Genomic DNA, 17,039 nt, shown 5'->3' on the forward strand with positions numbered 1-17,039 from the left:
CAGCTCTAAGTGAGAGAGGTCACAAAGAGCAATTATCGTGTCCTGGGAGTTAAAACTACCCGATGCACTTGTTAAGCTAAATTGAATAACCACTTCAAAAATATCACAACTTTCAGGATTCATAGGCTGAATATAACCCTTTATGATAAGTTTCATTTAAACTTATGTGTCTGTTTAAAAAAAAAAAAATACTACTTCATAGAAATGTACTAAAGCAGCTAATGATATGATTTAATACAGGCCTGTAACAGCACATACAGGCTTCAACTGAATTACTCACTGAGTTAATGTAGTTTCGTATTTTCAGATCAGTTTTTCTTCTATTCTGACTTTTTGTTTTGAATTCAGTTTCGGTAGTTTCCCCAAGCATGTCTGCTCACTTCAGTTTAGTTTCCATCTGTTTTCGTGTTTGCTTCAAGAGCAAGATGTAAGAGTTTCAGAACAGGTGTTACAATACAAAGACAACAATTTGTGAAGGCTGCTGGCTCACAGTCATGTAAACGTCCATAATGTCACACATGTCCATCAAAGCCTTGTTGGACAGGTTGGGTTGTCAACTGACAAACACTAAAATTAAGCATGTTCCCTCAGGTATGGAAGGCATGTTTTCTCTTAGGACACTACTTTTCTCTGACACATGGTTAATCCTGCATGTTAGCAGGTGCTCTTCTTACAGTTGTAAAGGTAAACATGACAGGTATAAACAAAAAGAAAAATGTGCATTTTTATGGATAAGCTAAACACTTATTTAGCATATATAAACACTAAATGCATCTACTTTCAACTAAATGACTCCATAAAAGCTAAACAGGGGTGCCTGACTATCAGTCCCCTAATGTACGTTTTCAGTTTTTAAAGAGGGTCGGCACTGCAGTCGTGTATACAGCTTCTCTTTACTACAGTTTATGCTTTGTACTAGTGCTTTTGTTTACTGTACATCTCATTTATTTTGGCAGCTTTTCTTAGGCTATAAATGCCGATGGGTGTGTGGCATGCTTCACGGTGCATTCTTGTGCCTTCACAAATATTTTTACAATGCTTGCAGCGGAAGTTTCAACATGCACAGAGTTGTATGTGGAATTCAGTTTTCAATTAACAATGTTTTGTTTTTTTAAAAAGAAAAGAGGCAGACTCATCACTTCCTTTCCATTGTGTTCCTTTATTACCACGTTTCTGGAGATAACTTAATCAGGAAGCAAAAAATATACCAGACAATAAAGTACTAAAAATCTGAGATAGAAATAGCACCCCCTCCCCCCAAAACAAGCAACCCAGCGACCCTTTGACCCTCCTCCTCCTTTTCCTGCTGCTGCCGTCCTCTGTGGGTTTATGTGGCGTATCGCTTTGTCCACTGTTTGGCTGTTCGGTCATGTTCTGCTCTGTTAGTCGTGTATTGGGTGGCGATGCTTCCCACCAGGGGATCGGCTGGGTGAACAGAAGAAACGGGAATAATCAGAATAAATTGGAATAAATTACTTTAGAAACATTTCGTCTGGAATGCATGTGCAGTACATTCAAATCTGTTCTTCCGATTTGCCATCTAAAACCTCCAAATGACAGTTTAAGTTATAAATTAACATTCCACCATGTTTGGAATTAAAATTCAGAGCTCCCGGAAGCGTCTTCATGGCAGGGTGAAAAGGTTCGATAGTCTCTTTAATACAGATTAAAAACTTCAAATAAAAAAAAGCTCGTAGGCTGCTCGGCAACAATTTAAGACTTGGAAAACATTCATTTCGACACCACTTTTTCATGATCTCTGTGCATGAATGCTACAAAAACAAAAAACTGGAGCAAATTAAAAGGTTTCAATTGTTTAAGAAGTTTTTTGTTTTTTTAAATTATTGAACATTTGGATCTGAGCAGTTTCTCAGTGACACTGACTACTGTACAGTCCTCATGCTCTTATTTTGAAAGATTAGTCATTCTCATACAACTGCAATTTACTTTTTTGGAAAAAATAAAATGATAAAATTGATGGTTTACACAAACTTGAGTCACATGTTTCCATTTTATGAAATCATGTAAATGTTTAGGTGGACCGTCAGCTGGAATTCACATCACATTTCTAAAACTGCACCTCACTTTGAACTCTGCCTTCTTTCTTAATGCTTCATGCTGCATAAAAGCTAAATTACACCCTCTCTTTTACAACACGGCTGCTGTCTTGTCTTTCAGACAGGTTCTCCTCACTGGTGAATGAATCAGAGTAAAACTTTTATGCTAGCTGCCTGCAGCAGCATGCTGAGCACATAAAATCTGACCGCGTTTACAATGTGCAGCTTTGGGGTCATGAGATCAGAGTTCACAGCTGTGGAAGGTATGTGGTAAAAATACGGGGTCATCAATTCGAATGGTTGTCAAAGCAGCGGTGCGACGCGCACACCTGCAGTAAATGTGGAGCAGCAGGCTATTAAATTTGTATCAGTTTCCCACAGTGTGACAGTAACAGCGCATGTCAGTGACTGAGCAGGGTGAGGAAAAGAGGAAAACTTTGCAGCGCCTCATTTTTAGAATCCCTGACCTGAAGCAGCCAACTGGCAACAGTGCTGCTATTCACCAAAGACTCTTCAGTCTCACACTAAGTAAGATACCAATAAAACCAGTGTGACATGCATTAGGGAAGGGCCATTCATCTAATTTTTATTTTTATTTTAATCACTCCTTTGGCTTCCAATGACGATGAACTTTTTTTTTTTTTTTTTTTTTACTGCCTCAGGAGACCTGCACATTGGTGACGGGACAAGTGACAGAGAGCTGACAGCGGCGATCCTGACAATGCCACGATTAACAGGCTCAATCTGAAAAACTTTCACGGCTTTTACTTCTGTCCAGTGAGTCTGCCCTTTTTGGAGGTACAAAAACCCACTGCTGTAAAGAGAAATGATGCAGTTGATTTGATGATGCACTGGAAAGAGTGCGCGTTTCACAATTGTAAACCTGTAAAAAGATCATTAACGACTTGACATCTGAGGGTCTCTCACCTCTCTGCTTTTGGCAGCAATGAGGTTTGTCACATGACGTGATGCAGGCATTGCTCAAGAGTTGTCCGCCATATTGAATGTGACAGTTGGTGGCGAATTGCCATGGTTACCTTTAGTTTTTCAAGTTTGTCTGCAAATACTTGCTAATGATTAGCCGAGTGGTGGTAAAACCTGAAGTTTTACAAACTGGAAATGGAAAAAGTTCAGCTCTCAGCCAACATGTTTTCAAAAAGGGGCAACATTTTATCTTCCCTCCTCCTGTTTGTATCGCACTTCTCATTTTCATTACAGCTCAGCGGGACAGTGTTTTGAGGACCAGTCTGTCTGTAACGCAGCTTCTTCCATTACTCTACACCAGCGGTCCCCAACCTTTTTTGTCCCATGGACCGGTTTAATGTCAGACAATATTTTCACGGACAGGCCTTTAAGGTGTCGCGGATAAATACAACAAAATAAAATGACAGGACCAAAATTACCAAAAAAAAAAAAAAAAAAAAAAGTATTGTGTAAATGTGTAACTTTATTAGCAGCGTCCTCCTGAATTGCACTAACCACATCGAGAGTAACATCCTCCTCTCTGCCCCTTAATGCTCTCTGGTCGCTATGGTAATGCATAATTAATTCTTTCAAAATAAGACAAACAACTACAACACAGGAAAAGACCCAGGGAAACAGAGTTAACGATAAAAACCCTGAAAATCATAAATTTCACGACCGAGCCTCAACTCTCACAGCCCGGTACCGGTCTGTGGCCCAGGGGTTGGGGACCACTGCTGTACCTTACATGAAGACGCTACATATAGGAGTTATACTTTTACATTAAATCTACACCATAAACAATGAATAAAGTTTTTCAATAAAAAACACCAGCTGGCCCAAGCCTAGATGACCCAGTTTTCCCTTCACTGCGTTTGTTTTTCATGGGCATCAGATTACATTGAAATAAATCCATGTTTCTTAATGAGTAATTGTCAGATGTTACAGCTGTTACAAAAATACATCTTTGCTTTCTGAGTACTCAAATGATGCAGCTTTCATCAGCGTGCATGTCTTACCTGGGTTACAGTCAGTGAGCAGGGAGCAGATGGACAGCAGCACCTTGGAGATGGTGAGCGCGGGGCTCCAGTTGTCCTTCAGGATGTCCAGACAGATCACCCCCTGACTGTTGATGTTGCAGTGATAGATCCTGGTACGGAAAGTTACCTGCAGACACAAAGATCCTGCATGAAAAACACTTAAAAAAAAAAAAGTCTGTACTGTGTTCTGCATTTCTCTTCAAACACTCCTGTATTGATCACTTTCACATGTGTTATTAAAAACAAAATTAAGCACTCACACAGCTCAAAATATGACAAAATATTTGTTCTGTGTAGAGAATTTCAGTCAGTGTTGGACTGCAATGAAACCTCTTCAGTAGACAAAAGCCCCCTAGTGGCTGAAAAGAAGTACGTCATCTTAACTGTCTTGGAAGGAAACCTCACTTTTCCTTATCAGTACAACAATCAGCCATAAACAGTGAGTCATTTACAGTAAATGTTCCGTGTCAAAACTGAATGCAAAATTATTGTGGAACAAGTGAAGTGTGGAAAACATTTGGAGGAAATTTGAGTCCTTTTCATCTCAGCGTACAATGTCTAATACTCATTTCCCCCCCAAAGAGACGAAAACACTGAGTTTATGCGCTACTGTAGCGTGACTCAAGATTTCCAAGAATGATAATCTGTTTTTGTCTCAGTTGGTCATCTCTGGTATTTATCATGCTGTATCACTTCTCACAGACATTAAATATAATCTAAGACTAAAAAATAAATTACAGGAAACACACAGAGAACCCCACCAGGGTGATGGTGGGGTTCCCCCAAATCAATTTTACACCCACCTGAAGTGCCACAATCTAAACCCTTAATGTTGCTTTTTTTCATGATTACTTTTGTTCAGTAGCAAAACTGCAATAACTCAATGTGTGTAGCGTGGAGGAGTAGAAACCAGCACTTCTTTTCTATTATAATTCACTGGAAAGCTTTCACAGGTCATGTCACCACGATGAACAGGTGACTGCTCAGAACAGAACTTCTGAGATGTCTCATTTTGATCTACATTTGACACCAGGCTCATCATCTAACCATAAAGAAAGTAATTATTTGTGTACTTTGAGGGCCTGTAACTTCAGTTTTTTCATAGTATGAAAATAAAATATTGCATGATTTTGAAATTGTTATTTAAAAAAAAAATCAAAAAAAAAAAATCTGGGAGTCTGAGGGTTCAGATAAAAGACGATGACCAATTTTTACTGAATGACTCGCATGGTCATAAAATTTTCTCCTCAAATAACTTACTTATGAAAACAGCCAGTATATGTGTTTTCTTTTTACATGAATTTATATTTCCATCATGAACTGAAGCAGCAAAAGCACGAAATTAAAATCTGATTGCGTCAAGTGTCCCTAACCACAAACCCCAAACAAAAACCACCTACACAGACATGAATAGTAAAACGCTGTGATTATCAGAAATGTGCTTACATTTAATCTTCAGTTTTGCTTTTGTTTAACAGAGCAGATTTCCTGTTGATATTTACATAACAAAATAAATTTTACTCAAACATAGAGACCAGATGTTTATTTTATTAAAACTAAATGTAATGAATGGGCCAATTAAGTATAAAGGGCTATGCTTCGGGTTTAAATTAGTCTATTTTTAGCATCATTTAATATTTTGTGGTGGTTTATTACTTAATTTGTAATCCCATCAGAACAGGTTGTTTCCCACTGCTGTTTGGGCTTTTTACCATGTATTTGTTTTGTTTCATTCCACTGGGAAACGGACTTGATGAAACTATACACATCCACTGGGATGAGAGTTTTCACTGTCACCGCTGTGACTCTGTATGTTTAAAAAAAATGCTGCTTAAATCATTCAAATAATCCTCTGGGGGAAAACAAATGAAACACTCGTCCAGTCATTTGTAAACTCTGTAAATGTGTGATGCTGATCCAGAGTAAGCAGCTGAAGCAGTTATATGATGGAAAAAGAAAACGCTTCCATTTAGGAAAAAGAAAACGCTTCCATTTAGGAAACAAAAGGGGCGACCATGGCTCAGGGGGTTGGGAAGCGTATCTGTAACCGGAAGGTCGCCGGTTCGATCCCCGGGCTCTCTGTCCTGGTCGTTGTGTCCTTGGGCAAGACACTTTACCCTACCGCCTACTGGTGTTGGCCAGAGGGGCCGATGGCGCGATATGGCAGCCTCGCTTCTGTCAGTCCGCCCCAGGGCAGCTGTGGCTACAACCGTAGCTGCCTCCACCAGTGTGTGAATGTGAGAGTGAATGAATAGTGGCATTGTAAAGCGCTTTGGGTGCCTTGAAAAGCGCTATATAAATCCAATTCATTATTATTAACATGAAATTGCAAACATTAGCATTAGCACAAAATAAAAAGAATAATGCATAAATGCTTGAATTGGAAAGTAGAAGCACCGATTTCCCAGAAATCTGGACTGAATCCACTTTTTTTTTTTTTTAAACTCTGTTTGGGATAATTAGGCTGTAATTTTAGAGGTTAAATGTGACCATCATGAGCTGCTGTGTTGTTACAAAAGCAAGAGGAGCAGGGTCTCAGTAAAAGCAATCTGGCAAACAAAAGGTTGTACAATGTGTTTGTTTTGTGTGTGGGAGTGGAGCTGGAGGCTTTTTTGTGCTATTTGAACATGTATTCTATAGCATATTTAATACAGTGTGCCTAGAGAGGGCGTGTTTTCTCTTAAGAGATCCATGTTTATAGTCACCGTCGCTAATAAAGAATAAAGCTAAGTTTTACTGAAGCTTGGAGCATCATTTTGTTTTAAAAATAAAATGATCTGGTGATTTTCACATTCACAGGACTGGTTGTCAGAAAATCGTGTGTACTACAGAGCTTCACAATGTTAAAACCTCTCAGCAACATGCAATGAAGCACAAAATCTACAGCTTAAAAAAAACAGACCAACAGATGATTAATACGGTACTCTTGTTTGAGTAATGACTGAAAACCACAGTGCTTATCTGTGTCAAGATTTTTTTTTTTAAAATGAGACAACATATTTTGTGTAAAGTCCTGTATCCTGGTATTATGAAACTGTACAGTCTCAGTGAGAGGTTAGCAAAGGTAACTAAAACTCGATGTGAAAAACATTTTAATTAGACAAAATAAAAATTAAAATTATACTATGTCCAATATATTTCTGAACATGCTCAGTTTTGCCTTGTAAAAACTAAAAACTAAAGTAAAACCACAGGAAAAAATAAAGTGAAAGAACCAAGCCCACACTGGAAGCAATCTGAAACTGAACTGAAAACATAAATAAACACCAACGTGTTTTTGGAACAGTGTGGGGATGGAGATTTAACTGGAAGTCAGTGTGAACAGTTTTTTCTTAATTGTTTGTTTCCCATTTTTCTGGAAATTATTTATGACAAAAAATCCCTTTGGGATATGTGTGTTTATTAAAAGGAGCACACTGTATATTTCTACTTTTCCTGCTGTTTGAAATAAAAATATTCTTGATAAGAAGCGAGCAAATGTGTAGCTAATAAAGCTCCATCTTGGTATCTGATAAAACTGATTCTTCATAAAGTAACACATCTGTTTTCTCAAGTTAACAGATGTACTGACTTGAGAAAACAGACGGGGTTTTTTTTTTTTTCCCCCAACCCTGCACTGTCAAACTTTACACCGTTATGCAGAGCTACTTTTATATCAGGTGACATCTGTTTGTTTTGCTTCATTTAATAACCCAACCTTCCAACTTTTGGGTTAAACATAGTACACCTTGTCTTTTAAATCAAATATAGTCCTTGAACTCGATTTGATGTTGTTATCTAAAACCCTGCAGCTGAAACAGTTTCAGTCTAAACACCTGCTGCCTGCTTCTGAGGTACAGTTAACAGACATGAGGTTCTAGTATTGTGTATCAGTACCTTGGGGGGTTTAAAGGGGTAGTCGGGTGTGAAGGCGATATCTAGGAAGAAGACGCCTCCCTCGTACACAGAGCCCGGCGGTCCCAGGATGGTCGACCTCCACTCATAGATATTGTCTCCTTTTGGACCAGCACTGCAATCAGAAGGATTAAATTCATTTAAACTGGATTTATGTTCTGGTGAAGCCACAAAAATATTCTGAAAACATCAAGGTACACTTAGTTTATTGCACCACCCACATAAGCCTAAAATACAATATTTATTTGCTGCTGTGCCATGAGTCACATTTTAAAGAATGAAAGTTCTAATCTTTGTCGGTCATCTCTGGTGTTTATCATACTACATCAATAATAACGAAGGAGGGGGAAAAAGCTTTGCCGATACAAATCTCATCTGCAAACAGACAACATCCACAGAGCAGACACACCGACGCAAATGAAGTCAGAAAGGGAGGAAAGAAACAAAGAAGAAAAAAAAAAAAAAAGACACCCACACACAGACTGTAGATTACAAGCTGCACAGTGGATGTGCATCAGCGGCAGTGATCAAAGCAGTGTGTACTACAGTATGAAAGTCACATTCATTCACATACTGTGTGTATAAAACACAATGAATCACAATAAAATTCACGTTTACTGGCAGCACGCCGAAGAAGGCGTCAAAAAGGAGCTAAAGCTGATGATAAATGCCGCGTTTGTAATTCGACAGATGAATTCAGTGGGCTGTTAAAGGGAAATCCCACCCAAAGTAACGCCCCCCCCGTAAAAACGACATTTGACAACACCTCCTGTAACCTTAGCGATTAGTTCTAACATCTCAGTAAAGATCTGGTTTTAATAGCCATTAGAATAGTATCCGGATTTTTCTAAAGGTTGCTGCACAGGCAGCGACCTCCCTCGCTAATGTCTGATGCACAGCCAATCATTCTGTTCTATAAGCAGACCTGAAATATGACAGAAACCTCTCAGTTCAGAAAAGAGCTTCAAGAGTCACTCCTAACCATTTTAAAAGCAAATTTTTTGTCTTACTAATGGTCATCTTACTTACAACTTTCCATCTGCTGCCCAGACAGAAGGAGAGAAAAAAAAACTACATGCACATGAACCTGGAAAATAAATATTTAATTCGTCATTGTTGACGCTAATTTACATTGTCCAATTTGAAAAATGTGTAGCTGAAACACTCTGTTACAGAGAAGGAGAAAATGGGAAAGAGGAAAACAAAACTTTTTGTATTTTGGGGTGCAACGATACTCGTATCGATATTGAACCATTTGATACAGTGCTTTTGGTTTGGTACGCATATGTATCGAACAATACAAAATTTTTAATTTATTTTATCAACTTTTCTTCTGACGATGCTGTCTGTGTTGAGAGCTCAGTGGATCTGCGTTCGACTTATCTGCCTAGGCTGCACTGTCGAGCGCAGATCCACTGAGCGCAGCGCAAGCTAGCGAGACAGAAGCTAAGCTCGTTGCAACATGGCAAATTGAACCTCCCCCACCCTCATTCAGGCGTTTGGAACTATTTTGGTTTTCATGTGAAGTATGACCCTGAAGGTAAGCGCGTCATGGACAAATGTAAAACACTATGTCGGATGTGCCACGCAATGCTCAATTACATTGGTGGGAACTAGTGCGTTAGCGCAGTTAGCTTGTTAACGTGTTGACGCCGTCCAGCCGCACGCACGGGGCGATCCGCGGTAGCTCGTTAATGGAGATTTGCCGTGTTGTGGCGTTAACGTAATTTCAACGAGATTAACGCTGACAGCACTAGTGGGAAGACAACGAATATGACTGCACATTTACTCCGACATCATCCTAGTGCAAAGACAAGTGGAAGCAGACAAAAACAACAAGCACACATGCTACAAACTTTACCCGAGTCATTTAGACAGCCGTTAGCACGTGATTCTCCTTATGGGGACCTGATATGTTTAATATGCTGCTGAGAATATAGCCCAGAAGAAGCGTATAGTATAGCTTTTATTTTGGAAAGAGCCATTTCTCTGTAATAAACTCTCTTTTCCAAAGATGAGTGATTTCTCGATCAGATAGTTTTTTATTACTTTGTTGTTTCAGCAACATTACATTTAAAAACTGTACTTTTGAGTTCAAATATATATTTATAATTTTAATAAATGACAAATTAAAAAAGGCATGAACATTTTTTTTGTATCGAAAAAATATCGAACCGTGACACCAAAGTATCGAACACACATTCACCAAATGTATCCGTTTGGCTGTTCTGTCTTGAAAACTGCAACTTCACGACTTCCCTACATGTGACACGTGTGGGAAACATCTGTAAATTCCATTAACAAACACTGGACAAAAAAAAGAGAAGCACTGTACTTGTAGCATATTTTCCTTCAAACATAGAGAGTCGAAGCTTTTTCCCTTGAGCATCATTCAGAAGATGCCAGAGTTGAAAGCAAATCCCCAGTGATGCATCTATGCCTCATGATCTGTAATCTGTATTGATTTTTCCTCAAAGCAGCCCAGCCTTTATCCCTCTGACATGTAGAACATGCGGCTGTGAACCCCTCAGGGTTCATTGCTATGAGCCATAATATCAGTATTGATTGAAAGCTCCTGTGGTGCAGCAGGGACGCTGGGTAGGGTTAGATATTGCGCTCTTCTGTTCGCTTTTAATCAAGGTTAGCACAGAGCTTCACTGCCAACGACAACATGGAATATCGATCCAGGGAGAACCATCTGGACTAATTATCTGGATGTTAAAAGATATAGCAGCAAATGTGATAGATGAAAGGCTCTGACTTTCAAGTGGATGAATTCTAATTATAAGACTCTTTCCACACTGCTAATCAGCTTAAAGTAGCACCCTTATGAGACATTAATGTTGCCGTCATATAGGATATGACTTACTTGAGCTATATTGGTCTAAGATAACTGGACTCCACCTACCTCTTTTATGGGTTAAAACAAGGTGGTGCATAGTTTGAAAACAGCAGGATGGCTATCATGTTTGCACTATAAAGTGTCTTCAAAAAGGACCTTTGAAACAGTCGCAGTACTGTTTAAACTAGAATGACCTTATAGGACAGGAAGTGACAGGGCCAGCTACTCTATCATGAGCTCTAAACTACATTAACCTTTTAAATGATTTTAAATATTCTGATTTTTTTAATGAGGTGGATTTGGCCTGAAAACATGATTTGTAGAATAAGATGTAAACCTGTCACCTGTAGCAGGCAGATAATACTGAATTATTGTTATTGACTCAGATTGTACAGGCCAAAAATCAATCAACCAACAATTCAGCAGGCTGCACCTTGCCTTAAGTCACCTGTTTCAAAAAAAAAAAAAAAAAAAAAGAAAAAAAAAAGACTTTTCTTCACTATGTAAAAGTCATGAGTTAAGACAACAGCTAGATTATCTTCATTTGATGATTCTGTGCCAGGATTGAAACAAACATACAGCTCTTATAATGCTTCCTGCCTTCACAACATAGAAAACATCTGCAGTGGCTTCTAAACTTGTTAAACTACTGAACAACAATTAAAAGAGAAAACAAAAAACAAAAACAACACACCGTAGGGTGACTATTAGATAAACGTTGTGCTGTGTGCATCCCTGTAGCCAACAGTCTGATTTAGTAAACAGGCTGAAACTTTTCTAAACACATGGCACGTCGAGTAATGTGAACATGCCTGAAGGGGACCATTTTCGGCTGTTTGCCACATGTGAGAAAGGAGCATCTGTGGGAAATATCCTGACCTCATTCTCCTGTCTATAAAATGTCTGAAAACAGCTGGACATCTACAAAAGCGAGAATCAGGTAGAGGCAACAACATGAAAGTGGCCAGTTTCTGTCTGATGCCTGAAGGAGCCCGAGAAGCTGCTGTTTTCTGAAAAGTGGCAGCAGTAACAACTGAAGTCAAAGCAGAAACCGCCGTTTCTTTTAGGACTGTGGCTGTGAACTGACACCAATTCCTGTTTCTTTCATTTATCTGCAAACATCCAGACAGCGTTCATTTGTGTGATGGTCTGTAGCCTGAGGTTGTTTGTCTGATCTGCTGAGCCACAGTGGGACAGATTCCTCTCCCTCTCTCCCTCCTTTCAGAGAGAGGTCAAAGGTCAGACGCAGCTGCCGAACAGCCACCTGGAGTGTGGCGGGGCTCAGTGATTTGCCTGAGGACACTGCAGGCAAAGGCTAAACTCAAACATGTCAGTTTTAAGCACAGTCTTTCCGATCACAGTGGTGCATTGCTACTTTTAACATTTAAGGACTAAGTTATTAAATAATCACTACTTTTCCCCGAGAATCTGAAGTGGTATATTTAGTATACTGACTGTTAATGTAAAATACCGCAGAATAAAAAGATTAAAATTGGATTTGTGTGTGTGCAGTTTGTAAAGTGTCTAAAGTGAAGATTTCTAGTTAAAAGTATAAGAAAAAAAAAAAAAAAAAGAGTCCTTATGTATCGTATATGTTTAGAAGTTTTTAGTTAGAAACTAGTATTTAGTAATTACAAACATTTGACATAATTACACTAATCATTACAAGCTCTCTGAAATGTTTGTGTTTAAATATGCAAATACGGAAATGCATGCAAGTATGCATTAAATAGAGCTGTGTGAACACTGGGTAATGTTCAGATATCGCATCGTAAAGTGTTTAAAAAAATAAAAATAAATAAAAATAACTCTGGATATCCCATCTCTGCATAAATCTGACGTCGGTCATCAGTCAGAAAAAAACCATTTCACTTTTTTCAGGAATAAAATGCTCAATAAATCAAGTTGAAGGTGTTAAAAGAACACGCTTTTCAGCCAAAGCTCTGAGTGTATAGGCAGGAATACTACTGCTAAGCCTGGTGGACCTAAGAGCTGCTGAATAGAAGATTTCAGGATCAGAGCATGAGACAATTTGTGAAAACAGCCTTAAAATGTGCACATGATGGAATTCATTTTAACTGGACACTAGTATTCACTGCTTAAAAAAGTAATAAATATCAAACTTCACCAGTTGATTACTTACATAAAGACTTTTTTGCATTAGAGGCCCTAGTTCATTAAATATGCACTAATTTGTCTAACTTTGCATTTCCCCTATTGGTGCTCTAAGTCGGTGAATAAATACGTTTGGTTATGGAGACATACATGACATGCAGCAAAAACCCACATATCTACATTTCATAATATTCTAAGTAAATGATGAAAATGATGTTTCCCAACTAGCCCCAGCATCTTGACCTGACCTTACAAGCTGAGCTCTAAATAAACTCAGTGCAGCAACTTTGTGAATTCTGGAGAAATAACCCTGCAATGCTTTCTAAGAATGTACACAGGTGTTAAATATAAGGAATATCTTGGAAACAGCAGCCAATTATTAGTTTTAGATTAAAAAAAACAAACATATTTTATCTCCACAGCGGACAAATTCTGAAAAAATGTTAACCATTGTAATTATGATCTGGATTTGACCACAGTATTGCTCTGTATTGTATATTACAGCGGCTGGTATCTGAGGAAAAATACAGTGATGGGTTTTATTACCAGTGCAGCTAGGTAGATAATTGACATGTGGTACAGAGTGAAACCCACCTGCAGTTTGGTGGAGGGTCCAGTGTAATGTCAGCCAGCTCTTTTTGAATCCTGCACATCAAAGAAATAGTCAGTTACAGTAATAATTACTCCAGAAATCACAGAATTTACGACTCAGACCCTCTTATTTAAATATGAAATTTACATATTCACTTAGGGATTAATTAATGTAATTTCTGCTACAATTCCTTGTGTAAAAGAACAAGTGTTGGTGAAAGTGAGACTGAAAGTGCAAATATATAGATATAGACAGACACACAGAGACAGACACACACACACGCACGCATGCACGCACACACACACACACACAGAAGAGAAAAGGGAAGTGCTAAAAGACAATCTTGTGGTGTGCTGAAACACATGTCTCTAATGGACTTCTTCTTATAAATTATGTTAAAATTTACCCCTAAAAATAAACCCACAGAATTTTTGTTAACACAGAAACCCCCCAACAATCAAATTCTTGAGATTAAAGAGAATTACGGGGATGTCCTTGAGATACTTCTGATTTATGGTTTAGGTTTTTTACCGTTTAGCGCTGGTGGAAAGCAGCTTGGAGTTCTTGCTCATGCTGGCTTTGCTCTCCCGTTTCTTCTTGCAGAAAGTGTCCTTCTGTCTGGTCTGGCTGGAGGAAGGCGGCGATGACGAAGAGCTGGTGCTGGCACGGGAGTCTTCATCCGACATACCGGTTTGGTTTGGAGAAGAGCCGGAACCTAAAAGGTGGAAAGCCAAAAAGATTCAGAGTCATTTCTAAATGGGGCTTTTGTTAATTTGACCTCCAAGCAGCCATTTAATAAGCCACTTCCATGTTGTGAATGTTTAGAAGCACAGCGGAGGGTTGAGGAAGAAAAATAGAGCTTTAAACCACCTTCATTTGCAGCTGAAGGTTTTTTTATGTGAATGTATGGCAGACTTAACAAGAACTGGCTGAATTCTCCAAATACTGAAGCAGAGGAGACGCCAGAACATCCTTTATGAAAGAAAGAAGCTCATAACCAAGTCTGAACCGAGACTATACATAAAAGTATTACTAGTTCTGGTAAATAGACTGGTTCTTATAGAGCACTTTTCTACTCTGCTGAAGCATTCAAAGCACTTTATACAACATGCCTCGTTCACCTATTCACACCAGCACTTTTTTCTATGCTTAAGTGCTTTCTATCTAACAGAATGTGAACTTGTGTTAATATCTTCTGACCTCTTCTACCCCCTGAGCTACAGCCTCCAACATTTTCTGTTTGAGCTTTTCTTCAACCTCAAAATGATCCAAAGCATATTTGATGTTTGATATTGTACCACAAAATCTCATTGCGGTCCAAAGAATTTGTTCATATTTAATTGACCAATACAACTTATAGAAAATAAAATTAGAAAAAAAGATCACCTAGATGGTGATAAAATATATATGTGTTTTATTTACTGAAGTATAAAAGTGTCTTAAACAGGGGTTTCCTGGCATTTTTTAAAGTCTGTTTCAATATACTCAAACTTAAAATTGTTTTTTAAATGATCAGAATTAACAGAGTCACCGAGCTCTGTCAAGCAAGTTAACGCAGACCCTTTGTCTTTATAAAGGTCAGAGTTGTCCTGGATCACTGATGGGAATTGGTTTCACTTCAGGGGCTATTTATGCATTTTAAAGTCCATCTCCTGGACATTGCAGTTTCGCCACAGAAGGTCGACTTCAGCAATATCCCGGGGGGGGGGGGGGTGTAGGAAAGGTGATCAGCAAAACGAGGTGAAAGTGTTTATTTAACAGCAGCCCCGTGGAGTTTTTTTCACCAAATCCGAAGCGAAAACGAACCGTTCAGCTCCAGCTGCCCTCAGAGGGCGTAATTAAGCTGGTCTTCCGCCTCTGATCGACGGTGGCCTCAGAAGAGCACCAGCTGATCGGTTTTCGAGACGCGGCGATGCGAACGTTTCGCTGCGGCTGAAATCTTTCGATTTAAGCGAACTCGATTTCGCGAAAACGTCGCTTCTACTCGATTAACTGGATGCAGTTGAAGTAATTTAGGTTACGTAATAAGTCAACAAAGACAACACGTAAATGTGAGCAATATTTAGCGACTGTCTGTTCAGGTTGTGGGGGTACGCGTGTGGGAGAGGAGGTAGCGCAAACAAAGCCGTTCGCGAATGCTGATTTAACGTTAGCGTCACGGAAAACGTTAGCTAACGTTAGCAGACGAACAAGCTAGCTAGCTAGCGCTATGTACACTAAAACGAATAATTTCACAGCCAAGAAGCTCAGTGTGCCTGACGAGGGGTCAATGCTAAAAAATTCAGATGATTTTAAGTTTATCCCTGTGGTGACACCCTCCACCAAAGCTAATGCTACCGGCTAACGCCCCCCTTGTCCCCTCAGATCTCCCCACTCTTACCCCAACTTCAACTAGCAAAGACTCTGGCCTTCTGCAGTAATATATATTTAAATGTCGGGTTGTGTAGCACCACACATGGTTGCATCGTATTCTCGTATATCAAACTTGTCGTATGAAGGGTGTCAGTTTGAGAGTGAAACATTAAACGCGTTAGGTACTAGCCGGGAGCAACAGCTGCGCTCCAGCACATAGTCGGAGCCCGTTTTCCGTGCGACTAAGTGATAACCGCGACCTTCTCGTTCGTGTGCTCCTCTCTTTTTAAACCATCGACTTCGACTGAAAAAACACACGCAGAGACGCAGACAGTTCACATGAGTCTGATAAATAAATGCCATTAAGCCATTTTTTATTCGCTAATAAAACTTACCCACTCTATTGTGTCTGGACCTCCGCCACAGTAGAGGCTAGCTGGCTGGTGCTTGTCGCCCTCTGCGGAACGGAAGTAGCCTACCGCGGCTGCAGTGGGCTGAACTGCACCGGTCGTACTCTGGAAACAGTACAGGCCTGCAGCGAGTGCTTCACGCAGGTTACATAATATTAATAATAATTTTTAAAAAAGTTTATTTCGGGCGCTGCAGTCCAATTCAGTACACAAGAAGAAAGAGTAATGATTAGAAAACAAACAGGCAGTTGATTCTGTGTTTCTAGAAACAGGAGGAATATCTTAAAGTTGGCTCAGTTGCAGCTATCATTACTGCACCTTTAATTAATCAGCACATTCATTAAAGCATTTTAAGCTTGAGCAAAATCCCGAACGCAGCATTACACAGTCAGGGCCGTGCATATTTGGACAATGACACTGCTTTTGTCTTTTCTCCTGCACACCAGTAACTGTGCAGTGAAGTGCAGGCTTCCAGGTTGATTTGAAGGGGTTTAACGAAAGTATTGAAGTAAGTGTCTCATACATACCACCGCTTTAGAGGCTTAAAAGCAGTTGACCAAGAAGCCGTTTCATACATGGGCCTTTCCCTTATTATTCCATGAAAGATCTCAAAGACGTCTCTTAGGATATAAATATTAGACCCAACAGCTGAAGGAGGCTGAAGAAGAAAAAAAATCAATAAAGCAATAAGAGCAACAAAAAAAAAAAAAAAATAGCAGTAGCCAAATCAACAATCTAGCACATTATGTGACCTGGAGGATCACAGAAGGCAGC

General features: G+C 39.3%; 1 protein-coding gene across 2 annotated transcripts; it reads right to left on the reverse strand.

Moving 5' to 3' along the window:
- Positions 1–1,139: 1,139 nt before the first annotated feature.
- On the reverse strand, positions 1,140–16,387 carry LOC113031464 (ubiquitin-conjugating enzyme E2 E1-like). Of its 2 annotated transcripts, none has more exons than XM_026183564.1 (6): positions 16,255–16,387; positions 14,035–14,218; positions 13,506–13,556; positions 7,937–8,069; positions 4,040–4,187; positions 1,140–1,425 (listed from the first exon to the last, which is right to left on the reverse strand). In XM_026183564.1, exons 2-6 carry the CDS (start codon positions 14,187–14,189, stop codon positions 1,328–1,330), a joined length of 585 nt encoding a protein of 194 aa, XP_026039349.1. In that variant the 5' UTR covers positions 14,190–14,218; positions 16,255–16,387; the 3' UTR covers positions 1,140–1,327. The 2 variants fall into 2 exon arrangements, with proteins under 2 accessions (XP_026039349.1, XP_026039348.1); XM_026183563.1 differs by having other exon boundaries at positions 16,251–16,386.
- Positions 16,388–17,039: the final 652 nt, after the last annotated feature.

The sequence above is a fragment of the Astatotilapia calliptera genome, chromosome 11 (genome assembly GCF_900246225.1).
Source record: "Astatotilapia calliptera chromosome 11, fAstCal1.2, whole genome shotgun sequence".
NCBI lineage: Eukaryota > Metazoa > Chordata > Actinopteri > Cichliformes > Cichlidae > Astatotilapia > Astatotilapia calliptera.

Coding starts and splice junctions, on each gene's coding strand:
- LOC113031464 (XM_026183564.1), bottom strand. CDS start 14,189: ATGTCGGATGAAGACTCCCGTGCCAGCACCAGCTCTTCGTCATCGCCG. Junction 8,070..13,505: donor GACCCTCCACCAAACTGCAG/GTGGGTTTCACT, acceptor TTCTGATTGCAG/TGCTGGTCCAAAAGGAGACA. Junction 4,188..7,936: donor ACCCCTTTAAACCCCCCAAG/GTACTGATACAC, acceptor TTGTGTCTGCAG/GTAACTTTCCGTACCAGGAT.